General features: G+C 38.6%; 1 protein-coding gene across 6 annotated transcripts in view; it reads left to right on the top strand.

Annotated features, from left to right (window-relative positions):
* The window catches only part of PTPN13 (protein tyrosine phosphatase non-receptor type 13), a 111,632-nt gene that overhangs the window by 24,029 nt on the left and 61,347 nt on the right, over positions 1–26,256 (top strand). For 5 of the 6 annotated variants that reach the window (XM_083861277.1, XM_083861274.1, XM_083861276.1 and 2 more), the window contains exons 2-6: positions 1,000–1,119; positions 8,556–8,725; positions 12,387–12,452; positions 15,102–15,287; positions 18,291–18,384. In XM_083861277.1, the coding sequence (XP_083717403.1) occupies positions 1,005–1,119; positions 8,556–8,725; positions 12,387–12,452; positions 15,102–15,287; positions 18,291–18,384 (631 nt within the window). In that variant the 5' untranslated portion in view covers positions 1,000–1,004. Of the gene's footprint in view, positions 1–999; positions 1,120–8,555; positions 8,726–12,386; positions 12,453–15,101; positions 15,288–15,582; positions 15,626–18,290; positions 18,385–26,256 lie in introns of those variants that run through there. The other variant, XM_083861278.1, reaches the window with a different exon arrangement.

The raw sequence follows: 26,256 nt of genomic DNA, 5'->3' as shown, positions 1-26,256 counted from the left end.
CCAGCAGCAGCTTTGGAGCCTTTGAGACCTAACAAACTTACCATTGATGACTGACCTTAGGCTCTTACTCCAGCTCACTGCCTCAAGATTTTATTTTCTGGGCTTTGGAGAGAAGCACAGAGAGAAGCTGCTGCAGCTGCATCCTAATCAGAAATATAAATTGGCACAAGTGCTCAATCTGAGAATATTCCATAGAAAACCGGAGTAATTAAGCAGATACATGGTTTATTTGCTCTTGAGCTTATCAAACGGATGAAGCTTTGCTTTGCCAGAATATTTAGGGATGCATTCTTCAGTTTTCAAATGGTTTTGGACAACAGAGTATTATATTGTAGTGTGGTGAAAATGGTTTAGCTCTTTCAAATAATACTGACACATAACTGCATTTGTCTGGGGAAAGAAATCTTTATTTGTTTTCTGGGGATGTAATAAGTAGAGTGCTGCTAACAGTTTTATTTTGTTTTTTAACTGCAAGGAGAAGCTGTTCCATACCGATCAGATCCATAGCTATTTTGCTTGTGTGTGTATTTGCTGGTAGTGCTTCTCACAGTAGACATGCAGGCTATCAACAACCCTGTGAAAGGAGGAAGAGCTTCCTTTCCTAACAACAGCTTCAGTGACTTAAACCTGTCAAAATCATATTAATAGCTTATTTATTTTAATAAACCTGTAACTACTGATTGATCTGTCATCTTTATAAACAGAGCAAGCTCTTGCCCATAGCATATGGATTAATGCCAGCTTGGTGAATTTATGGATGTAGAGCCTGCAATATTAATATGGATCATTATTTTCTTAACCTGAGCTTTTCTGGAGTAGGTGCTCAAAATTCTTTATTGCCATAGGGAATGTTTTATATTATTTATATTTGGTGGGTTCTGTTAATGCTGGAGAAGTTTTGTGACTGAGGGTTGGACATGGATTGTTACTACTTGAATACTGCATGCACGAAGAAGAGAAGATGTTATTTAGTCTTACACCAGTCTGTTTATTTCCCAGGTAACATGCATGTGTCACTAGCAGAGGCCCTGGAGGTTCGGGGGGGACCATTGCAAGAAGAGGAAATATGGGCTATTTTGAATCAAAGTGCAGAGAGCCTTCAAGAGCTATTCAGAAAAGGTAAGCAATTTTTAAGGCTGATAAATACCGAACTGGAAACATCTCAGTTATATTAATGTGCCATATAAGTAACCTGCCTTGTCCTTCCTAGGCTCTAAACCCAAACAATAGCTTACTCCCAGGTTGTCTCTGGGCAAGTGCCTCTCTGCACCCTAGTCCAAAGGTTGCTTTCAAACATCACTTCATGTTCTGCCAAAACCTATGGCACATCCCATTTCTTGTGGTGATAACTTCAATTATTTTAGACTCGTTCAATTATTTCACACCCATTGAAGTGAGATGGAAACATAGGAAAAAATTGATTAATGAGTCTGAGACCATTGGAACATTTTGGTACTGGGTACAGTACTGTGCAGTCATGACCAGTGTGCTCTGAAGAGATTTTGTCTCAAAGGTAAAAAACAGAAAACTTCACCAGAGGGCTAGATATGATTCCCCAAAATGCAAGTGGCAACACCTACACAGCTACTGAGAGGAATGTGGTGTTGTCTTGTACTTCAAAGGAGTAGAAGTATTTCTTCTCCCTTCCCCCTCCCACCTCAGTAGGCTTCAAGCTCAGCATCTGCAAAACTGCTAATAATAGACATTTTAGCACTAGGTGTGAATGTGGAACTTTCCCCCGTACTTATGTTTCCCTTTATTTTATTTAAAACCTGCAAACTCTTAAGGCTCTTCCCCCCTTTTCTTGTTTTCTTTTAATAGCAATAAATGCTTAGCCCACATATTGAACTTCAGTAACATCTTTAATTTGTTCTCAGATAAAGTGTGTGTTCCCATGATGCATCCTAGTATTTCAGCACCTTTATGGGGAGTCATCCCCTCATATCTAAGCATGCATATGTGAGCTTCTTCAGTTTTATTAATGAAAAATCAAAGACTCACACCTTGAAAATAGTCATTGTTTTGCCACATTACTATGCAAGGGACACATCTTCATTATTTGGGGCAAAATATTTTGTATTTTTTGCAAGTATTTGATTTAGAATTTTATCAAGATTCAACGTTTAGGTTGTTTTGGGCTGGTTTTTTTTAAAAAACTTGGTTTAGACAATCTATTGAGTCAGACACTGGCTGTGTCTTACACACTACACAGCCTCTGAGAGTGGTCTCTATTGGATACTTCACAGGCTGCAGAGAAGACAGATGTGGGCAGAAGCTGCTCTATGGTGCCTGATTGCTGATCCTGCTTGATTAGCTTTACAAATATGAATTTTATCAACTTCTCCAACATATTTTTTGCTAGGTGAATTATAGGTAGTTTTCACATCCCATTCAAATTGACCTTCTTCCCTTGACCAGTGTTCTCACAGCCCATGTGTGCTTTCCCTATTAGGAATGCTGAGTTTATTGTTGCAGTTTGACCAACTGACCTATCCTGCTGCTTCTCATATTGCAAAGTAAGGAAAGCTGGCATCTGCTTTCCTCTTTCTCACTCTTTGTTGTCTCTTAGAGACAGTCAGGAGAATTATTTCTTTTAAGAGGGCAGATTGTTAAGACCTTGAAGGGATTGTTAAGACTTAAGAGAGATCTTGAATGATTAGAGGTTTACTCTTGTAAACTTTGCAGGAATTGATGCATGGGGCTCCATCTTCTAATCCACCTGCAAGATCACAGTTGTATGAGCACATGTAGTGAAACCACTTAAAACTTTATCTGGGGCCTAAATTCTTTTCTAGAAGGGAGTCTCCACTGAAAATTAGATCTCACCCTTTCTTGTCCTGACAGTAGTACAGAAAGCTTTTCATAATCTCTATGAAGACTGCATGTAAGCATCAACAATGAGAACACATTCAGCCCTCCTTCAGAAGAACAAGTACTGAAAGATGAGAGCCCAAAACAGGAATCTGCCCCAGGACTTCTGATATGTGTTTTTAAGGCAGGGGAATGTTTGCCAGCCAAGACTGGCTAAGGTGGCTGAAGCTTCTGATCTTACTTCCTATCCGTGAAGACCAAAACACAAATTCAGATAAAATCAGTGCCAGAAGAATCAGTCTCTTTTTTGGAGATGAAGCTGTTTTATTGAGTTGTTTTTCTGCTAGTTCAGCAGACTGTTTTCAGTTGCATGTTAATTAACCTGGGATATAGCCTTTGGTAAAATGCACTTCAAGAGACACTCAAATGAAAGAGCTTTTCTGTGTAGCTGGGGTTGATAAAGGTAATCTAATTCCTCCCAGCAAGAGTTGGATAGCCAGACAGTCTTTAATGAAGGTTGTCTTCACTAACAAAGTAATCTAGAAACGTTTTTGTCATCTTGAATATCTGTTTCTCTGCTGGCTTATGAGGATGGTGTTGATGTACAGGAACAGAAAATGTGGATGTTCTTGTAGGCTTGTCTGACTCAATTTTGTTTTTTATTTGTGGAGGACTTGTAGCAAATGGGGGATCCTAAAGAAATCTTGTTTTCCTTGGTCTAATTTCAGGCCCATTTCTTCCATGCATATGGTGTGGAAGAGCTATTTTATGGCAGAGGGTGAGTTTCCAAAATTTTTCAGAACTGTTGAAAAATTTCTGATTCTCCCTCCTGGGAAGGCAGGGCAAGCTTTTAGCTTCTGCAAGATCACAGCATGTTCAGCTTTGACCAGCTCTCAAAAGTGCTCTTCCTCCCTGTCCAGAGTCCTAGAGTCCCTGAACATGCTGTTCTGTAACAAAATACAAGCTTTGCTGAGTGTTTTGTACATTGTTTCTGCAAATAAATTAAATTAGGCATATTGGTCAACAGTCTGTGCTCCAGCTGTTTTGAAATGAGGGGGATAAAAATGGCCATGGAAATAGCCAACTCTTAAATTGCCATCTGTTGGCAGCCTCCCCACACCAGCCCAGGAACCACAGACACTTAAAGGAATTACCAGCCCAAGTAATCATTTATGTATGTGATCCTGGTAGAGTTTTGGTAGTTTGTATTGAGTTGGGAATCTTGCTATCACTCTGACAAATAAGAACCTGTTCTTCACTTAATTTCTTATTTAAGCTAGTTTCTGGAAATTAGAAAACATGTCCAAAACAAGCTTCTCTTACAGATTTGATGACTTCTTGATATATAAAAGTTGTGTATGTCTTTTAATGAGTCTGTCTTCTTATCCATCAAAGCACTGAATAAAAGAAGCATAGGATGAAAATCCATTGTCTTCATGCTTAATTGCATATCATATTGTGCCTGATTAAGCTGCAGATACAGAAATTTGCATATTTTTATCCCTCATTGTATTTATGGTTCTAACAGATGTTGAACTCCTTAAAAATACTTGACAAATTTATTCTATCAATGTAGAAAATGAAAGCTTAGATTGAAATGCCCAGTTGCTAATCACTAGTTTGGAAGATCAGCTCTGGTAGCTGTCTTGTCAGCACATTATAAGCTGTTAAATGAAGGAGAAAGACAATCTAGGACTCAGTTGCAGATCTGACATCAGTTGCACTGGTGATGTTGAGATTAATCTGGAGATTTGAAAAGGCCGATACCAGACCTGCCCTTCTCTTACATCTGTTTAATTATCTGCAATAACTATTTTGTTGTTGAAAGGGTGTATCAGCTGTTTCAGACGTGCTGTATCTTGCACTCAAAACTCCATGAGGTCAAAGGAACAAGTCTTTGAAGTAAACTCAAATATGAGTGTATAAGCATAAGGAGAATGCTGTGCTCGCTGCTGCTGAGAATTATAAAACAGGCGTCCCTCTAATTTGCTAGGTTTAACTGGAAAAGATTTATCTAAACTTGAAAGTGGGAAAGGCTTCATATGACACCTAGGCCACTCCTGCTCTTAAGTGTGTATTGTGGATTCTGAAAATAATTGGACCTTAAGTTTGGAGACACGTATCTAAAGGAAGGGGGAAAGTGAGTCTGATATTAAAAAGACAGGTTGAGCAAAGAAAGAGAGTCTTTGCAAGTTGAATGTAATGCAACTTTGCAAATGGGAAATGATTTATGTCAAAAAAAGTTATGTCATCTGAAAGTGGATGTGAAGAAGGAAGATTATGGTTTTCAGGGACCTGTAAATCTTGTTGACAGTCAAACTACTGTAGCTGCTTTGCTTGAGTAAGTGTAATGAAAAGAAAGAAGGCAAGGTGTGAAATGTGTTGATGGGGACTGGTGGTGAATCCAAAGTAGTCATAGACCTAGTTGGGGTGGAGCAGGAAATGGATTGGTTTGGTTGACAAGAGGAAAAATGCAATAGGAAGGGGTAGAACCCCAAATTCTCATTCCCTATCTCGTCCTTGTTGGCAGGTGATAAATAATTGCTTTTTCCCTTTGCCAGTAATTGTTGACTTTTCTTTTTTCCTTGTCTGGTGACATTTGATCTTTTGGTTGCTGAGAAGGAGAGAGATTGTAATTTTGTAATTTTATTGGGATTTAAAAATTTTTTTAGTTTCTATTCCTCATCCTTCCTCCACCCACCCTACTCACACCAAAGAGGCCCAGTGACTACTTGCACTCTTTGCAGAGCTCTGCTGGATGTAGTCAGCACGACAGTGAAGTGTAGTGTGGTGTTTGATTGTGGGGCAGCTCAGGAACAGAAACTGATCTCAGAAACTAATTGTTCACCCTGTTTCTTGCTCCAGTATCCTCAGGAAAGAGTATATTTCAGTTTTCCAAGGGGTTCAGTATCCCATCAGAGCTCTCCTATCCCTTTGTGCCAAAGGGAGAGGGAAGCAGAGACGCTGCAGTGCTGCTTGCCCTGCACACCAGGCATGCAGGGACATGCTGCACCAGCCCAAGGAGGAGAGGATTTACAGCAGAAGTGGTCTCATCTGCCTGCCCCCAGCCTGGCCTGAGCATACAAATTTTCAGGTTCCTTTGCTCTAGGAGAAATCTTACTTGTCTTACTGAGGGCTCTGGAGGGAAGCAAAGATGTGTGTTGAAAAGCTTGTGTATATTTTTGGGTTGTTCTGTGTTTTTTACAGATTTGTGTGTGTGTTCTGTGCTAATGGCTGTGGCCTAAGAGAGAAGTGGGGGAAAAAGATCCTTAAGGACTGACTTGAATTGTGCCTGTAGCTTGGGAATTCAAAATTATCTGCCATCAATACTGTAAAATAGATCCATTTCAAATATTTGTCTTCATGTCTCTTACAATGTGGTGGGTCTTTTTTATCTTAGGCTATTTGTATATTGTTAAAGCATGTAAAGGATTTTTTTTTCCTCTCTCATTTGTTTGGCAGATGCTCTGCAGCTGAAGATTATTTCTGGTTTTATTGCATTTAAAGCCAGTTCACTTTAAGTAAGACCACACTATTTATCTCTGTCTGGGCGCTGCTTGAAATGCTGTGCTCTCACAAGTGTTTTGTTACTGAGTTGCATAGTTCTGGAGTTAACTCAGAAGGCTGGCAGCTCCAGCACAGTTGAAAGCCTATTGGATAGAAAATTGACCAGGAGCCACATCCTGAATTCCAGTGCTTTTAGAAAAAGGGGTTTGAAACACTTTTTTTTTTTTTTTTTTTTTTTTTTTCTCAGTATTTTCAGGAGTGTGTTACCTTTACTGCTCTTGTAAATTATTCTGAAAGCCTAAAGAGAAGATGACATGAATATTATTATTGGAAAATAGTTTCTTTTGTTTTCTTATAGTTGCTGGCTATTTGATGCATTGCAACTTTGCTCCTTTCTTTACCCATAGCGCAAACATGTTAGAGTAGTGTTACTAAAAGTACTTCCTTAGGTATATCTACCTGGTTGGAGCTTTCAGATAGTTATTTTGATTTATGATGCATGCCTTAAGGAAGGAACTGGAGAATTAATTGTTTTATCCTCATCTTTCATAGCAATAGATTAAATTCCTTGGAGCTGTGATATAGGCACTATGATCTGCTGTATTAGTTATAAGCTACTGAAAGAAAAAGCTGAGAAAATGTCAGTAAAATGAGCCTGGCAAAATTAGTCCTTTTTCTAAACTTACAATTTATCACATTAATTTTACATTGCTTCAGGTCATGAAGATTCTTTAGTGGGGTTGAATCAATAAATTCAGACATTTGTAGGGGACAAATGCTCTAAAGTTTGTTGAAATTAATATTGGGAAGACTTCAGACTAAAGGGGGGGTTAATTGTTCTTAAAACTAAAGCAATTTTTTGTCTTAGTATGTTTTAGAATATGAAGAGTTTTTATGTATTTCAAGTATTTGTTACTCAAAATGTTACAGTAAGATTTAAGCCTCTGCATTTCTTAAGGTTCCTGAGTTGAGACTTCATAAAGTGAAATCTTAAAATATTGGAGATGTTGCTTGTTTAGGGATTTTGTATCAGTGGTGAATCCGCACAGAAGTGGTGTAGAATCCAGTAGTTACCCACAGGATAATTTTTGAAAGCCAAAGGCCAACTGAGGTAGTCTTCCTAAAAATGTTTTTGGATGCTTTGCTATATAATGTAGTATTTTCTCGTTACATGTAATAGTAAGGGCCTGTCCATCTTTATGTTTCTTTTTATTAACATCTGAACTTGCTGCCACAGCAGTGAACACCACTTGTTCCATTTGTTTCAGAGGAAGTGGGGTCAGAAAACTGAAGGACTTACTTGGGAGATCCTTTTACACCTGATACCTGCAAGCAGTAATTTAATACATTTCCTAGGAGATTAGAAATATTCTAGATTACAAGATAGTTCAGCAGTCTAGGAACCAGCACTGTAGGAATATCCTGAGCTGGAGAGTGGAAAATGGTAGTGGTGGTGCTAATGGAGGAAATTATTATTCTGCTGTTTTTGCTTACCATGTTGATTCATCTTTGAAGGGTAGAAAAAATATTCCAACTTAAGGAAATGGTCCTTTTTCTTTTTCTTTTTTTTTTTTTTTTTTTTTTTTTTTTAAGTTTATTTGACAGCGGTATTATCAGATGTCAAAAACCTAGCTAGCAAATTGCATATCTTGGTTACTTTTGGTTCTGCAATTTCAGTGCTTGTTTTGAAATTTTCACGTATTTGTAATATTTTTTCACTTTAGACTGAAAAGGACTTCTGTGCCCCACAATTCTTCTGTTTTGTTCTCTTCTATTAGCCACTCTAATGAGTATTTTCCTTCCCCACTAACTTTGTCTACTCTCTTCCAAATGTTGCTGCTGCTGTGTTAGGATAGGAGCAAACTCCAATCCCATTGTAAGAATTAGCCTTAATGACCTGTGCACTGCAGAAAGGGAACATTTTGTGTGCCAGCTGTTACATAAATGAAATAACTTCAGGACAGGAGGTTGTGAGTATTTTAGCAGGCTCTTCCCAAGCTTGCTGGTATGAATAATAGCAAAGAATAGTCATAAAAGATAGGTATTACTCCCCAGTGTGATTAAAATTGAGGTGGTTGTTGTGGTTATGAAACACCACAGGTGGAAAAGGAAGCATGAATCTATTCCACTAATAGTAAGTAGGCTGATAATAAACTAACGTCCAGCAAGGGCATCAAACAGCATTGCTTCATTTTGGTTTTGTTTGTTTGTTTTTTTTTTTCCCTTTTCAATTACAGCTGATCCTGCTGCTCTGGGATTCATCATTTCTCCATGGTCTCTGCTGTTGCTTCCATCAGGCAGTGTGTCATTTACTGATGAAAATGTGTCCCAACAAGACCTACGAGCATTCACAGCACCAGAGGTTCTGCAGAACCACTCACTGTCATCCCTGTCCGATGTTGAAAAGGTACAGTGCGTCTTCCTTGGCAGACAGCTCTGGTGTTTTGCTATTGATCTCTTCACAAAATAGCTTCAAACGGTCCTTTTTGTCTCCCCGTGGTTTGTGATTCATGTAATTTCTTTGGTGGGTTGGGGGGAGGGATCCTCCTGCTTTGTTTTTGCTGGTTAACGTGGAACAGTGATTATAGTTGTGTGCAGTTGTGAGGAAGGGTCTACAAGCCCTGGCCACGTACCTACTTGGGCAATGGCTGCACAGAGTTTCCACTTCTCCTTTTTAACTCTTTCACAAGGGTAAATGTTCAGACAGGTAAGGTTTGTGTATGTGATCTCCTCCAGGTCACTGAGAGGTGCAGTCAAAAGGATTATCTCCTCAGCTGCATTCTTGACAAGAATTTGTTGCGAATGGTAACACTTTCCCCAGAAAACCATTCCCTTGGCTTAGTCAAAGATACGTAGCAGTGGGAGTGAAAAGGAAGCTGAGCTATTTCTATCTCCTTGGCTTCCCTGAATCAATAATCCTCACAGGGAAGCTAGCCACAGCCAGTGTTATAATCTGGGAACAATTATGACATTTGGCAGTGTTCCTCCAGGAAGAACAGCTCTTACTCCAGAGGAAAGTGGTATTGGCATCGATTGCTGTTGTGTGCACAAGGACTATTAAAACATGTGTTTCTGTGTTGAATATTTTCTTCCAGCAGCTTTTTGTATATAATCAGTTTTCTTCAGGGCTATATCACCTACTGAAAATCCACAGTTACTCCCAAGCCCTTTTGGCATCCTTCTTGCCCTGCCTATTGTCAAAATTAATGGTACAATAAAATACATTTACAGTTTTGTCTATGGCAAAACTGTTAATAATTAGAAACATGGGCTGAAAGTTTTAATAGAAAAGTAAAAATAACACTGACATCAATGAATACTCAGGTTCAGTTATGTAGGATGCAGCTGCCAAATCCTGCAGTCATGGTATTGGAATTGTTTTTTTGATTTCAAGAGGGACAGCACTTTTGAAGACAGTAATGTTACCTCTGGTGCCAACTCCAAAATTAATGTACAAAAATGACAGAAAAAATAGTTCTAAAGTGACAAGTTTCTGACCTTTGTCAGAGCTGATTGCATTCTTTGTTCTGTGCCAGTATTCAATATGCTACTTTTTTTTCTTTCTGAAATAAATGGAGGACTGTTACTATGAAAAGCCATGCTGTGATGTTTGTTAATCTTTAGGAAGGAAACACTCAGAGGGATCTCTGTGGCCTGTAAATGCCAACACAGAGCACATCAATAGGCAATGGCCAAATGCTGGCACTCTGTCCATGTCCAGTGCTGATTAATCCTTGCTGATTAGGGCTGTGTGAATTTCTTTCCTGGTGTCAGCATGACCTTGCTGAATGGAAGGTGATCCACTTAGTTGCTTATGTGGAAGAAGGAAGCTCTCTGAAACATAGCTTTGTACAAAATCTGGTGTCCTTTTATGACTTGATTAGTTGGAGTTAGTAGGGCTGATAAATAGCTTATGTGCATCCCTCTTTTTTCGACTGCTTCCCTTTGCATTCCTATTAAACTCTGTATCAGATGGTACATTGGTTCTTTGTAAGGGTATGTTGACTTCATGGTTCTTAGATCAGAGAATTGGATCTTGCTTTGTGTGCTGTGGTAACTTTTGAGACATTTAAACTTTTTCTTTTTTTCTGTCACAGCTGTAGTTCACTGAATTAATTTACTGGAAAATTTTAGTGTTTTCCTTTTTGATTGTTCTACTAAAAGCTTCCAAAGGCAGAAAAACACCTTGTTTTTTAAGGCCTTGTATCAGACAGTGACAGGGATGCCTTTGTCTTTTTAAGTATGATTGTACTTGCTAATATAAATTAACAGTGTATTCAAGGAGAAATACTAAAAAAAATTTACAGTTAGTAAATGAATACACCTTTGATTCAAAGACGAACAGTGAATTTGAATCCAAAATATGTCTGAGGTCTGCCAGCTTATTGGAAATAGAGTAAGCAAACCATTCAAAATTGGAATGGAGATTGATTTAGGAAATTATTTCATGTTGATTTATATATTGTGGAACATATTTTAAGTATCATAGTACAAAACTTAATTAGAATTTTTGAATAAATGCTTTGATTTTGAAAGCTGTTTTCAGGTAGGTTAGTAGAGTAGCAAGTTTTAGTTTAGAGATCTTATTGCGCATCTCGTTTTTGGAAATATCTTTGGGTGCGTTGAAGCTCGGAGTCATAGAATGATGGAATACCCTGAACTGAAAGGGATCCCAAAGGATCATCAAATCCTACTCCAGATTCCAAAGAGAGTAACCCAGAACTGTGTGTCTGACCATTGCCCAGATTTTGCTGAACACCAACAGACCTAAGACACATCCCAGTGTCTCTAATGAGAATTAACTAATTTTACAATAGTATTTTTAATTGCTGTTCTTGCATTTTTGGGAGACGGAAAGAGTTGGGAAACTTCTGGTTTTGTTTTGTTGGGGTTTTTCTTGATTGCTTTTGTGTGTTTGTGTTTTGTTGGCTTTTTCTGAAAAGTTTTTTTTTGCATTGATTATTGCTGTGAAAGCATATTCACTTCTTTCTGTGTAGCTGTGGCATATCTTGATATGTAAGGAAGACTTTGTGGCTTTTCAGTTGAAAGGGTAATAAACCAGATAGAGAGCAATTTTCTCAGTATTTGAAAAAGAATGGATGGGGTGGTGGTATTAACTTAGAACCCTTGATGAATTTTTCTGACTACTGTTCTAATCTGTTCAGATTTTTGTCAATTTATATATCTAGAATTTAAGTAAAATGTTTTGCATTTAGCTGGTGAAGAGGCTGACTTAAGTGAGCTTTTAATTTATTGCTGTCCTTGTAACTGTTGTTCGTTGCCTTCAGAATTATTCAATAAATTTGTTGCTTTAAGTTCCATAAATATTACTAATAACATGGTATAAAGAGCCATCACTAGTGTATATTACTTACACAGTCCAGAAAAACTGTGCTTTCTTTCTACACTTACCTGTTTTATTTTGACAGTGACCTGCAGAGCCAGCATGTGCTTGTGCTCTTAATTCTGCAGTATTGAAAGGTTTTATTCCCTGTATTGATGAGTGTATTATGTTGAAGATATATTAATTATTAATTATATGTGTAATGGTTAATGTACAAATGGTTTAAGGTACAAATGTACCTTAAAATATCACTTATAGATTAAGGTACTGCTTTAAATGTTCATGTTCTTTTGTTCATTCCTTCTTTTCCCTTTGATCCCAACCTTTGTGATCACATTAGGATAGCCCCCTGCTTGAGCTGTGCTAAGGTTTGCCTTGCCTTCAGACACAAGTTTTGAGAATCCTTGGACACAACCATGCAGTCTTTATCCCATACTAGGCTGATTGTGTGGATTACATGAGTTTCTGGCTTCAGTGTGAGATGAAAGCGTAAAATTGAACAGAGAAGACAGGGCACTGTTTAGATGCTGTGTTCTGTAGCACTAGGATTTGCTTCTCTGTACCTCATGTAAAGGAGAAGGTAGGATTTGAAAGAACTGAGCTTGAATACCAGAAATGTATTTCTGAGCAAAATGATGTTAAGTTAGTTGCTCTCCTTCAAAAGTCTGCTTTGCATTTCCAGTCTTGTTCAATGAGTTGACAGATGTCTTGTGTCTTATGGCAGGTCCATATTTATTCTCTTGGTATGGCACTCTTTTGGGGAGCTGACCACGAAGTTCCTCAAAGTCAGGTAAGTTTAGATTTGGTTTTAATACTACAGCTTCAGACTTGATATTGTTTGACTGACTCTGCATTTGAGTTTGCATGGCAGGGTGTCATGCTGAGACACTGAGAAGTAAGATGCCTTTCCCAGAATTTTACCGAATGGGTCAGGTGTGAAAGGTGTGGGTCCAACCTCCCTGCCCAAGCAGCGTCATCCCAGAGCACATGGCACAGGACTGCACTCAGATGGTTCAGTGAAGGAGAAGCTCCACAGCTTCTCTGGGCAGTCTGTTCCAGTCACTGCACAGCACAGAAATTTTCTATCCCATACTTGGGGCTTTTTTTTTTGTGAAGTGTGGTGGTGTCTTGCAGGGAGAAGGTTCTGATGGCACATTTTTGTTATTTTCCATGAAGATACATCTGGGCTAGTCTCTCCTGTAATGCCACAGGCTGAATGACAACAGTTTTAAGCTGATGACAAAGGAGAAAATAACTTGTTTTGGTTTAGGCTTATATAAAAATAAATATTGAAGTAACATAGTTGTTTTACACATAATAAAGCAACTTGTTCTCCGTGCTGCCATAGCTTCTGTGAGTCTGGATTTGGCACATATAAATACTCACCTTTCACAATGGCCAAGAAAGGCTATGAATTGTTTGGAACAGGGAGTAGACTCCTGCTATTGACTTGTCAGTCAATGCAGACACAGTTGCAGACTGCTTAGAGCTGAGTGTTATTGCTCAATGTGGTTATTTTACACACCCACAGGACTCTTAGACTGTCCTGGCTAAACTGACTGAAGATAAATATGATTCATTATCTTCCTCAGTGCTCCTTCCCCGCCCCCAGTTAAGCTTTTGAAAGTAAATATCTAGAAGAGTGAAAATAAAATTAAGTGCTTCTGAAAAAGCATTTAATAATGGACTTGCAGCTGTGGGAGAAGCAATTTGTGGTTCAGATTTAGGTTAGTTCCTACTAGTTGGTGTTGTATATAAAACTAAGGAAGAAAATTTTGAAAGGCTTCAGCATTTTAGATGTTCACTTCCTAATATTTTCATTAATGAAGTGGTAGCTGGGATCTCAGTTGTACTTATTTGGAAGTAGCTGCTTGAATGCAGCTAAGTGAGGTAAAAACCTTTGAAGTTCTGACTATTTAGGGGTACCTGTTCGTAATGCCGGCTGTGCCTGTCCCAAAATCCCTAGTTTGCTTAGATACAGGGCTTTTCTCCTTCTTTGCTCTCCTGTCTTGTAGGAGATGAAAGGAGTAGTATTCAACAATAGCAGGAGAGTGACTTTAAGTAGGTAGATGTTGAGAGGAATGTAGGCATGAATTTTAGTCCCTGTTTTCCTTGTTTCTTCCTTTGGTGCTAAGAGTGTAGCAACAGTTTCTCAGTAATGTAGTGGGAAGGCATGCTCTACCTGCTCATAAAACAGTGTTTCCCGAAAGACAATGTGGTGAGGTATGCCTGGAAGGAATTTGCCTTTGGGACATTGTCATGTGGATCCTCTGTCCTGTGGAGTTAGTGTTGGTGAAAGGACAGTCTTGTGTATGGCATCACTTTTGTGTGTTAATTTGCCTGTGCAGATTTTCCCCTTTTTAAAACACATTTTATGTGTTTGTCTGCCTCTGTTCATTATTGAGCTGCTTCTCAATAATGCTGGGAGTGTGGCTGAGGAAGATTCATATCTTACTCACATACACGATTTTTATGATTAGTTAGAAGTGATGAACAGATAGATGGGAAAAGCCTATATTAATTAAATCAGGGTGGTCTAGAGTGCCTTTTTTATGGTTCACCTTAAGAGTGCTCACACAGGGAAGATTGAAAGATTGCAATTGTTTGAAGCACTCTGTGATGCAAAAAGCTTGACAGTGTATGTACTTTGTGGGTAACCACCCACTTTGGGAGAGTTGCAGATCAGAAAGCTTAGGTCCCAAGTGCCTGCGGCACCTGAGAACAAGTGTTATCACTGGCTGCTGCTCACCCTGGGGAGGGATGTTCCATGTACAGTGTGCTGCATTCACTGAAGAACAGGGAGAGCAGAAACACATCTTGATTTATTTTATTTTAGACTGTATGAGTGTTGTCCTGCAGTTATAAAGCTCTGCCTCATTAACCAGTGGCTTGGTTGTTTTATTCCTTACTTTTTGTTGATACTGTTTGGTGGTATTGCTGGAATTTGGGAATGCTAACACATCACATCTCCTGCAAAATATTGGTGATATGGAGAACTGCAGAAAATGAGCACAGAGGGTTGTACAAAATTATTGCGTTGAGGTTTGAATTTTATACTCCTGAGTGGCAGAATATTCAAAATAATGTTCAAAATTATTTAAATTTCCCCTGAACCTTTCCCCTTTTACTTTATTTTCACTTATTCATTAAATGTTTGAGAAAGTCATTGGTGTCCTGACCTTATAGGTCAGGCAGCTTGTTTAGGCCAGGTCCTTGTAGAGTAGGGGTTGAATCCAGAGGTAGAATGCCTCTCTCCTGTTCTACAGCCACTGTATTTTCACCTCTTAGATGGTGACTTTTAAACTGACCCTCAGATGATGTAGGCAGTAAGTCTCATGAACAGTTACTGTATGTTGTTGAGAGTCTTTTGTTTCTGAGTGTTCCCCAAGTCCCTGTTAAAGCTGATTCTCCTGTCTCCCCTGTCCTTGTTTGTGACCAGCCTATCAAGCTTGGAGACCATCTCAACAGCATACTCCTGGGCATGTGTGAAGATGTCATTTATGCCCGCGTGTCTGTACGGACTGTTCTGGATGCCTGCAGCGCCCACGTCAGAAACAGCAACTGCGCCCCTTCTTTCTCCTATGTGAAGCAGTTGGTCAGACTGGTTCTGGGAAGCCTGTCTGGGGTAAGTCTGTGTCAGTGTTTGAGGAAATAATAGAAGTGAGCAGGAAGAGAGCAAAGTGCTAATTCAGAGTCATTCTGCAGTCATTCTTCCTCTTGTTTTGGTGTGTTGCAATTTTGACAGGGGTGAGTGTTGAAAGGAGAGAACAGCTTTTCTCCCCATGTAGCAGTTTGTGCACTTGACAGTTCTGCCTGGAACATGCATTCACGAGTTTCGGAGGAGGTCATTTCATGAACTATGTTCATTGAAAAAAAAGAAGGAAGAAACAGGAGAACGAGGTGATGAACTGTAGGGCAAGCCTCAGACTTGTTGCTACTTGAAGTGCTTCAGAAATGATTGCTGTGAGTTTACTTTAACTTGAAGTTATGCTTGAGTTTTGGAGAGTTGCTTATTAACAGAAACAAGGACTGTTCAGGCAGTGTGCCAGTTCTCTTACACTTCTGCTCAGCTCATGAATATGAGAATTGTGGAGGATTTTATTGTCTAATAATGACCAAACTGTTATTAGAAGTGAAAGAAATTACATGAACTCATCTTGCAAAGTTACCATTCCTGATGGGCAACTTCTCTTGCCACCATTACAGCATAACTTCAGAATAGTTAAATAATTTTGAGTAAATAAAGGAAGACCATAAATTGTCATAGAATCATAGAATTGTTTGGGTAAAAAGGGACCTTAAAGCTAGATCCAACCTCCCTGCTGTGGTCAGGGATACCTTTCTCAAGACCAGGTTGCTTGGAGCCCCATCCAGCCTGGCCTTGAACAATTCCAGGGAAAGGGCATCCCCAACTTCTCCGGGGAACCTGTGCCAGTGCCTCACCACCCTCACAGTAAAGAATTTCTTCCTAATAGCTAATCTCAATCTACTCTCAGTTCGAAGCTATTTTTCCTTTGTCTTGTCACTGTGTGCTCTTGTAAATAGTTGCTTTCCATCTTTCTTATAAGCTCCCTTCAGGTACTGGAAGGTCACAATTAGGTCACCCCTAAGTCTTTTTTTTTTTTCTTTTTTTTTTCTTTTTTTTTTTTTTTTTTTTTTTTTTTGAGCCTAAACAACCCCAATTCTCTCAGCCTTTCCTCATAGGAGAGGTGCTCCACTCCTCTAATCAACTTGGTGTCCTTTCTCTGGACTCACTTCAGCAGGTCCATGTAAAAATTGCTGTCTAGAGAGACAGCACTGAAATTGCATGAAAAATGTTTAATTTGCTGATGCTGCCTTTTTTTTTTTTTTTAATAAAAATTATTATCTAATTGTTAGATAGTTTCTTCATATATCTGGTTTGGAAATGCTTGCAGAAAGTGAGAGGTCCCTGCATTTGTCTAATATTTGACAGCAGCTGATGATGCCAGGCCTCCAGAAATAGTGCTGAGCCTGAGCTCCACAAAGCATTGTCTAGTCTGTGAGGTATGTCTGTCAGTCCACTGCTCCTCACTGTAGTGTCTGAAGTCTTGTGTAGTTGCCAAGTGGAACTAGTCTGTGGTTCAGTGAAATAAAAGGCCAAAGGGCCTTCATCAGTGGTGCTGTTAAAATAAAGATCCAAATTTTAAATCAGGCCACAAGCTATAGAAACAGCCACTCTGGAAAGTGAGTCATTATTCTCCAAGTGGTTGATGGCCATTTCAGCTTAGCAAGTTTTCTGCTCTCCATCCTCTTGTTCCTGTCAGCAGGGAGTCTGGGTTTACTGTGGCAGACTGATCTAGACCAGCCTGCCAAAGACAGTAACAGTGCTCCCAAATGCTTGTACTGAAATCCGGGGGAGAGTGAATCCAGCAACTGTGCTCCCATCTCCTACCTCTTATGTTGCTAATGAAGGAGTGGGACTAGCAATTATCCAGTGCTGAAGCTTTGCTCATTTCCTCTGCCGGTAACCTTTTTAATTCTGAATGTGTCACTGCATTGGCTTTGCAAGAAGACAAGGAAAAAACGCAGCTGAACAGAACCAAAAGTTGACAGGGCAATGACAGCATAGCTGTGCTGTCATTTTTGTGCACCTTAGCCAGTCAGCCCTGCTAGTTTTAATGTTCAGTGCTCTGTATCTGTGCTGGAATTTTTGAAGTAAAAAAGAAAAATGTATAAATTTTGTTTTTTCAGAGGCAGAGTACAACTTATTATACCAAGATTGGCATGCCTCTAATTTTGATGGGCCTTGTCAAAAGCTCAGGGGGTCTTATCTCTGTAACTGGTCATTTGGTGGTGTCTGAAGCACAGCTGAGAGGTTCCATTTGAATGTTTTCATTTGCCATGTTAATATGCTTTGTAAAGGGCAATATAGCCCCAGGCTGATTCAGTCTGTTTAGTGTTAACTGAATTGTATTGTAACTGTGAAGTCTGCTTGATTTCTCCCTCTCTCCTGCTTTCCAGGTTACACTCCCACTAGATGAAAAGATCTCACTAAGAATGTTTTGTTGTAGCAAATAAACTCCTCCTTGAATGATTGTACATGTAAAAGTTTTTCCTAGGGAGGTGGTAATTTAAAAAAAAAAAGGTTTAGTGAAAAGTTAGTGGGAGTAGTTAAGCCTGACACATGAAAGGAATGTGCCTGAGGGGCTGGGGAGACTCTTCACAAATGGGTGCATGTGATTTGACATGTGCAATAAGTCGTGTGAGGGTACAAGACAGTTCTTCCTGTTATGCAGAAAACTCATCAGCAGAACTAGGCAAGTTCTAGTGACGTTGTAATCATGGTTTTTGAGTGTTGCTGTCCCTTTCAGTTTGCTATAGGGGTGGGATGTGTTTAAGTTACATCCCTGTGAACTTAATTTATTCTTAGTGGAAAAAAGGTAGACCAAATGTGTAGTGAAATAATGCACACACTATTTAAATATGGATAATTCTAGGGGATGTTCTCACTGATGAATCAGTTATTTATTAACATGTTTGAACTCCCATTCTGCACTTAACTGTTTGACACTGACTAATACTGTGCATTTCCATTAAAACAATGCTTGTTTCATACTAATATGAGCTCTTCCAACATCTTGACTTTGTTACTGCCTTTTTTTTGCAGATGGATCAGCTGTCTTGTAATGGAGATAGAAAATTGCAGCCAGACAGGAGCCAGGCTATTCGGGAGAGGCTGAGGGGAAAAGGGCTTCCCACAGGTAAGTGCTTCATTGCAGCCCTGTGGAAGACCAAGTTTGGGTAGATTTTGAAAGCAAAGAAATCAAATAGAGGAGGACTTGCTTACATTCACAGAACTCTGATGGTTCAGTTTAACTAAATGTTGGTGATGACAACAGGTGGTGATGGCTTCAGGAAAATATTTGTCTTTTTTCAGTTCAGTCCTTATAGTAGGAACAGGTTTTGAAGGTTCTTGGCCAAATGTTTTGTTTCTGGAAAAGGAGATTTTCAGCTGAAGGCTGGTCAGTTAGAGAAACAGGAAGAAGCTTTCCCTTGTTCCCACTTTCCTGTGGACTCTGCTCTCTCATCATAGCTCTGATTGCACAAAACATCTCTTCCTGCCTCCTGGGGAGCCCTGGACTCTTTTCCTTATACATAAAGCTCTTTAGCTGCCTTTCTTTTTCCATATAGAGAAGTGATATATGTTCCTTCACAGTTCTGCTATGCTTTGATAGTGTGAGGTAGATATGGAGGCCAGGTAGGGTTGTACTTTACTTCAGGGAAGTAAGGAAAGAGGAAACTGAGAGACTAGGGAGGAGACAGACTGTTGCTGTTGCCACAGTGGAGGAAAAAGGATGAAGTGATGCAGGCTGAATGCTGATGTTTGCTGTGATTTTTTATTGTTTAAGATCATAGATGTTGTTGTTTAAGGTCATTGCTGGCATCATCAGGATCAGCTCTGTGCTAGGCTTTTCAGACAAGGGGATGTGTTCTTCCAAAAGGCTGATCTCTATTTTTTCTGGAAGAATTGTGGAGCTGAGCAGGAACATTTTATAAGGCGTCAGCTTGGACCAGTCTAAGTCATTGCAACAAAGATATGTTACTGATGCGCTGGGGTTGCTCCTCTATTCTTTGGTTTTGTGTCAAGCAACAATGCAGTGAAAAGCAGGAACTGAAACAACCCATGGGATTGTCAGTGACAATATGAACTGCAGAAGTTAGGAAGTTAGACACAAGTCTGGCAAGGGCTTGGTGGTCTTCCTTTATTGATATATATATATATATATATTTATTTTTATTTTTATTTTTTAAGATGAGGCTATATTAGGCTACTGTTTGATATAAAACACTTATGGCAGTGGCTGTCAGTCCTTCCACTACAGCACTATGTGTTTAGGAACAGTTTCTGGTACAAGCTGTTTCTTCATTTTCTGGCATAAATTCACTGTTCTGACTGCTTTCTCAGGGGCTTTGTTTTCTTACTGGATCTCTTCTTTTTTTCCAGAATATTTTTGTAGCAATAGGGAGATCTTTTAGAAATACAGGGTTTGAGACTGGATCAATATAGTTGGCTGGATTTGTAAACAGTGTAATATCTGACTTTTCTGAATTTCTTAAGAGCTTACTTAAAAAAATTTTCCTTGGTTCCCACTAATTTTAAAGTTTGAACCAGAACCTTATTTTTCTGGTTGTTGATTTGTTTCTTTTTTTAACCTTATGCTTCTCAGCAGTTTCTTTACACACCTTTGTTCTTTTGCTAGCACTACCCTATTCCTTTTTTTCTTTTTGAGAACTTTATTTAAACATAATGCCTTACTATCTCAAGTTTTTAATTTCTATAGCCTCTTTCCATCACCTATTCTGCTTTTCATTCCATAACCATAATTAACTGTGTTTTGGTAATAATCAAAATATTTGTAAAGTTCTGGAGACATAGCAGGGTTGTCTTTTCTCACTGCACTAGCAAACTCTGATTATTCTTTTCTTTGTTTTTTCTAGTTTTCTGTTCTCTAATACAACTGGCCAGGCTCTTGCTGTTTTGTTATTCATTTTCTTAGGAAATCTTTAACTTTTTAAAAATGTTTGTGGTTTGAGGGGTTTTGTTTCTCTGTCAATTTGTTTTCCTACCCAGAATTTTGTTTAAACTTTTTTGCAGATTTTTCTTTCTCCTGAAGTGTAATGCTTGTCCCCAGTGTCTTCATTATATCTTAACAAAAAACCTTTTGTTTTAGGTTCTACCAAATTTTGGAGATTGCTGTAGAAGCTCCAGCCAATATCTTCATGGCTTTCTGGGTCAGCACTGGGGCGAATAACATGTAATGTCTGAAACTTTCTTTGAGGACTCTGTCTTTAGCTCAGAGGAAGTAGACTAGATGATCCAATTGCTGGTTTTTTACTGTATTCTCTAACTTGAAAAAAATGTAATGGGTAGAATGTTTTTTCCTCTTGTTCCTGGAGACTGAACCCACTTGGCTGAGCTGCTATCAACCACTAAATTTAACAGAGAGTTTTAAGCAGCCTTGGTCAAAATTACTTTCTGAAAGTAAATTTCTCTTTTTAGGGAACTTCATACTATCTGGAGAGTTCAAATTTAACAGAATCTTTACTTAAATGATATTTGTGAAATGAGAGAACCTGATAGCCCCCAGACTACAAAGTTGGTTGAATAGTCCTCATCCCTTAACACCTGTTCCTGTGACGCTCATTCAAAGTGCTTGCATGTGTGTAGTGTTACAGATAAGGTGTGGCAGCCCAGGGAATAAATGTTTGTGCATCATTCTTCCAGTGCAAACATTATATTGTCTGCATAATTCCAAGCCTGGTCTGCAAGGTACAAGTTATTAATGAGGTGCTTTTGAGTACCTGATTTTTTTTCTATTCTTTTCAAGATGAACTGTCAATGAGCAAAACTGCTTTTCAGTTACCTTGTAGGGTTTATGTTATTTTGGTATTATGGCTCTGTCTTCCCCCCATCCCTAGAAGCAGAAAATATTTTTTGTGTTTTCTGGTATTTGAGTCTTTATTTTAATTTGAAAAAAAAATTATAGATAGATTAAAATCACTCATTCCTTTTTTTTGTGTTGCCTGACCTGCTTCCACTCAACCATTTCCCATTTCTCTTTACCACATTATTTACCTGTGGAACTCATTTTTCTCTCTTTCCTTAGAAGCTTTGCAACCTTCTTAGCTTCCAAAACCTTTCTCAATTCTGCTTCTATTATCAGTCACTTTTCCTAGGATGCCTTGATGGCACTGTGTCCTCTTTATTTTGATCTTGGATGCATTGCTTGATCTCCGTTTTGCCTACAAAACAGAACCTCTCAAATAGCCAGACCAGTTCTAGCTATTTTCAGTTCTGTTTTTACACTGATGTTAAGTACACTGAGTCACGTATTTGGAAGTTAGTGAGGACCCAGTGAAATGGGTGTCTGATATTAATGGAAGACAGCTTGCATTTGATTGAGGGCAATTCAATGCTTGTTATTTCTTTTTCTGCAATTGTTTGTGAATGCAAATTCAGTCAGTAACAGCACAGGTCAGCTGCTCTGGAGGCACAGCTGTAAATTTCAGGGAAAGTGAGATATAGAGTGTAGTGCTGATTATACTGGTTGATAGTCTCATAGATGGAGGAGCCACATGTAGGCGGCCAGATGGAGGTTTAAGAAAAATATTACTGATAAAAACAAAAAAGCCAACAAAAGCAAAACAACTCAGGAGGGCAAAAAGTCCTTTTCCCCTGATTTGTCACTGTGCTATTCTGCTGCTTTGTGTAGCTGAAATAAATGCTTCTTAGTCCAGTTGCAAAATGGCAAACATTTAGAAGGTCAGTAAGTTCCTAAGAGAGGATTATGATTTGGGGTGCATCTTTCTAATGAGTTAGAAGTTCTGTGAGTCATCTTTTACCCTTTTCTTGGGTTTCACTGCCTCTGAGAACACGTTTTGGGTCAAGTTTAGGACTGGGATGATTGCAGGGGGGCGAGGTGGGTGCACATAAAGGTGTGTATAACTTTATTAGTCACTTCCCTGGTGTATTATAAGTAAAGTAAATACAGTAAGCAGAAATCTTTGCAGAAAGAAGACTTGTCTAATATTTGCTGAGGTGAAGTTCTGCTGAGTTGTTGTGAAAGTCTTAGAATTCATAATGAATTGAATAGCTGTCATATGGAGAAAAATGCAGCATAAAGGGTATGGCATCTATTGTGAACTTTAGAGTATAAGAAAGTGACTTGGAGCATGTAACTTAAGATAGCTGATAAATTGTGCTAAGTTCATGACTATAAGAGATGGTTCAGTAAGAGGGATGTGCTTCTAAATGGAGAGTAGCCAACTAATAACTTAGATATTTGCAGTCTTTGAAAAATGCTTTGATTTTTCCTTTATCTGAATTTCATTATTATTAGGATCAGTTTTCCATACCATGTTAATCCACAATTATAATTGCCAGGGCTTTGTTATTGACTTAGGATAAATATTTTGAAATTTTTTCACCCCACATGTTTAAATCAAATATTTTTCTCACCTTATGTAACCAGCTTTGATATTTTCAGCTGTTCATTTCCATCTATATGTCTCAAAGATAATTATTAAATTAATCAACAGCTCTATGTTAATATTCTCCCCAGTTAAATTTATTTTTTGTCTCTTTTGTGACTCACTTTCTGTGGCTATCCTTGATCAATGAGTTTTACAGCAGCGCTGGCTTCAGAAATAATTTATTGTAAATTAATATTACAGAATGTTTGCTTTTAGTCAAGTCATATTTGGAACATTGTGTTTAGGAACTGACTTAGCCAGCAGAAATAAAAGCATCCATCATGAGTCATCTGAACCAATGGGTTACTTAGCTTTTGTACTTAAAAACACTTTAGGCCTTAAAAAAAGTTGGTACATCAAGAATTATATGTGAAAGTTGCTTAATTGGCTTCATAATGTTCTTTTGGTGTGACAAAAGATTAACTGTCAAACTCTTCAAATATAAAGCAAGAATTAATTAATTGTGTTACTCTTTGCCACAGATTATCCTTGAAAAGGATGTGTAGGATGTGAAAAAAATGCTCAGTTGAAATCTCCCTAAGTTGTACTTGCCTGGAAACCTGCTTCTCAGCCATGAAATCCTGAAATCCTGCACCTTGTGTGTTTATTTGCCAAGTTCCAATTTAAGTTGATGATCCATGAACACCAAGGACAGACCTTTGCCAGAGATATTTAATTTCTGAAGAGATGCAGCTAACAGGTGTCTTGGCTTTTCTGCCACGAGGATCCCTGATTTTAACTTGACTTTTACAATGTGGTAGACTGTCACAAGTCCAACTTGTATTATTATAATATTATAGTGGTATTCTGACCTCTTTCTCTTCCAAAAATATGTGATACATGAATGAAGGCTTGAAATTAATTTAGAAGATCATTTAGATTCACCCCAACTGTACACAATAGAAAATATTTGGAAATAGTGATCAAAATTGTGGATGTTGATCAACTCCGTGTTTAATTAGACTGTATGCACTATCAGGTAGATGTTGTAACTGAATGAAAAATGCTAAGGGGAAGTGAAGCTGCTTTAATTTTTACAATATTCTAGTGTTTAATTACCACTCTGTATATCAAGAAAAGAACTCTCAGATAAGTGAAAACATACCCTTTTTGCTTTTGATCCATGGAGGTTGACTGTGGATGGCTTTAGTTCCTGATCTGGGTGAAAACAGAACTTTTAGTCTATAATAAAAATGGTTTATAGTGATGACCTTTATATGTGAACTGAAGTAGCTTAAACATTACCTTGATAAATCCAAACATACACACTTAAATTATCAAAAACTGCAGCATAAACTTAGTTCAATTTACTTGAAAATTTGTCATCTGTAAGTATACTAAATTTACTTCTTTATTATTTTATGTTTTTTTATTTCCCCTGGCTCCTCAGTTCCGGAAAAAAAAAGAACTGAGTAGGTGGAGAATAAATTTCAAAGTTCAGCAAAACTAAATGAAAGCCAGATGAAGATTTCTTGTTGAAAGACAAAAAAAAAAAAAAAGGGTTTCATCCTTTTTCACTCCAGAAGCCATCTCTGTTTTCTTCCAATAAGTGTTTCTATTTGCATCTAGCAGTACTGGTGGTTGGCATTGATAGAAATCTTTTAAATTTAGGTATAGTTTCTGCAGGTATTGGGAGCTTCCAGCCTGGCACTGTTGGAAATACTGCCAGGGTGGTGCTGAGGACAAACTCAGAACTCTGAAGGTAAAACAGGAGCGGACACAAAGATCAGTGAGGAAACCAATCCAGAGATGCCAAATGCTGAAATGCTGTCTCTATGCAGAAAAAGCAGCTGTAACACTGAGCTTCTTCTGGGATGCACAAAAGTCCAGGAAGGGAGTAGCTAGGTGGATCTTTTGCCTACTTGATTGAGAAATGTACCAAAAACACCCTGACCCATAAAGCTGAGTGGGAAAGAGCAATGGTTGCCTTTTCTTGTGGAGATGCTGAGGAAGGGAAGAGGTAAAATGTTGCATTTATGATATATGAAGTGCTGCTTGGCAAGGCTCACTACCACTGTTCTAAACAAGATGCCTGGTGTTTGGAGCTGTTTGGTGTTTTTGATAGAAGTGCTGTCAATCCAAAGCAGAATGCTAATTGTTATACAGGATTTATAACTTGGCCATTACATACGGTGCTTTCAACAGTCCTTGTATCCAGTTCAGTTCTTCCTTCACAGAGAATGCATTGTTTAGGGGTACTTCCGTCTGAAACTTGGATTTTTCTTAACAATTTAGAAAGGAAAAGAAGAGAGGGAGTGCCATTCCTAGCAGTCAACCCACAGGCCACATCTGGCTCTGTTGTCTTCTGTTTGGCTTTTAGCCTGCCCCAAAGGGATTGCAAACCCAACTCCTCCACCAGCTCCCCACTCATATTTTAGAAACTAACCACATTGTCTGGGGAGAAAGAGCTTTTTTCTGTTGCTTTGTTTTCTGCACAAAGATGGCGTGGGAGATGTTTTTTAAACTCCTGTATAATAATTTCCTCTCTTGAGACCTTCCAATCTGGCAGTGATGGTGTGTGTTCTCATGCACACATGGGCAGTCCTTCCTTGCTCCCCCCAGCCCCTCTCTCTTCCTAACCACCCCCCACTCCCATATGTGTGCATCTACATACATCCACAAGTCAAAATCCATAATGGAGTTGAAAAAGGTCTTCTGTTTTGTGCAAACAAAGGGAAGGGGCAGGCAGAAAGACTTTAAAGAAAATTGAGTTGAGTTTACGCAGCAAAACCAGATACAGTATGTGGTGACACCAACTGTGTTTGCACTTATTTAATGTTGGATTAATTGTCTGTGTGATCAAGCTGCTACACAAGTAATCACAGACAGACTGGATTTAGTTTGACAACAACAACAATTCTTTCTCAGAGGAAAATCAACCAGATTACTGTCAGCATAAGTGAAAGATGGTCTGTGAATGACACTGGTGTAAAAGAGGATGTAGTTGCATTCATAGCTGAAAACAGCAAAGGAAGAAGGAAGTAGCTCTATGGTTATTTAGCAAATGTAACATCTGGCAGTTGAAGGTGTGTATGGAAAACTAGAGTTTCATTTTAGCACCACAAGGGAATTTAATCGTGAACTCCTGGTTATTAATTGCTATTTTTATTGTATATATTCCCTTGCTATATATTATACATTGGAATCATACAGTTCCTGTAATTGCTTTTGAATTATTTACAGTAATTATAAATAATTGCACTAATGTAACATCAAGTAGAGGATAAACACCCAAGGGCGATATGAGGAATCAAGAACCCATACACTCTTCAGATGAGCAAGGAGGAGAGTTTAGTGCAACAGAGAAATTACTGGGGAAGGGGAAAGTATTCCTTTTGAAGTTGCTTACATGCTGCAGCATCTTAATTGCTAATGGCTTGTTCTATCACCCTCACTGACAAACAGGGAGGCACTTCTCTGTCCTGTTACACACCTGGGTAACTGAAGCCTGGAGTAGCTCTGTGTGGTCTCAGGTGATATAATTAATGTCTTTAGTCGAGCCAAGATACTTGGGATAGGTCTCCAGAGTTTCCATTACAAATACAAACTTTTTTTTTTTTTTTTTTTTTTTTTTTTTTTTTTTTTTTTTTTTTTTTAAA

Source organism: Zosterops lateralis (genome assembly GCF_965231275.1).
Source record: "Zosterops lateralis genome assembly, chromosome: 5".
Lineage (NCBI taxonomy): Eukaryota > Metazoa > Chordata > Aves > Passeriformes > Zosteropidae > Zosterops > Zosterops lateralis.
Note: the sequence above shows the minus strand (reverse complement) of the source record. Positions and strands in the feature narration are given on the sequence as shown.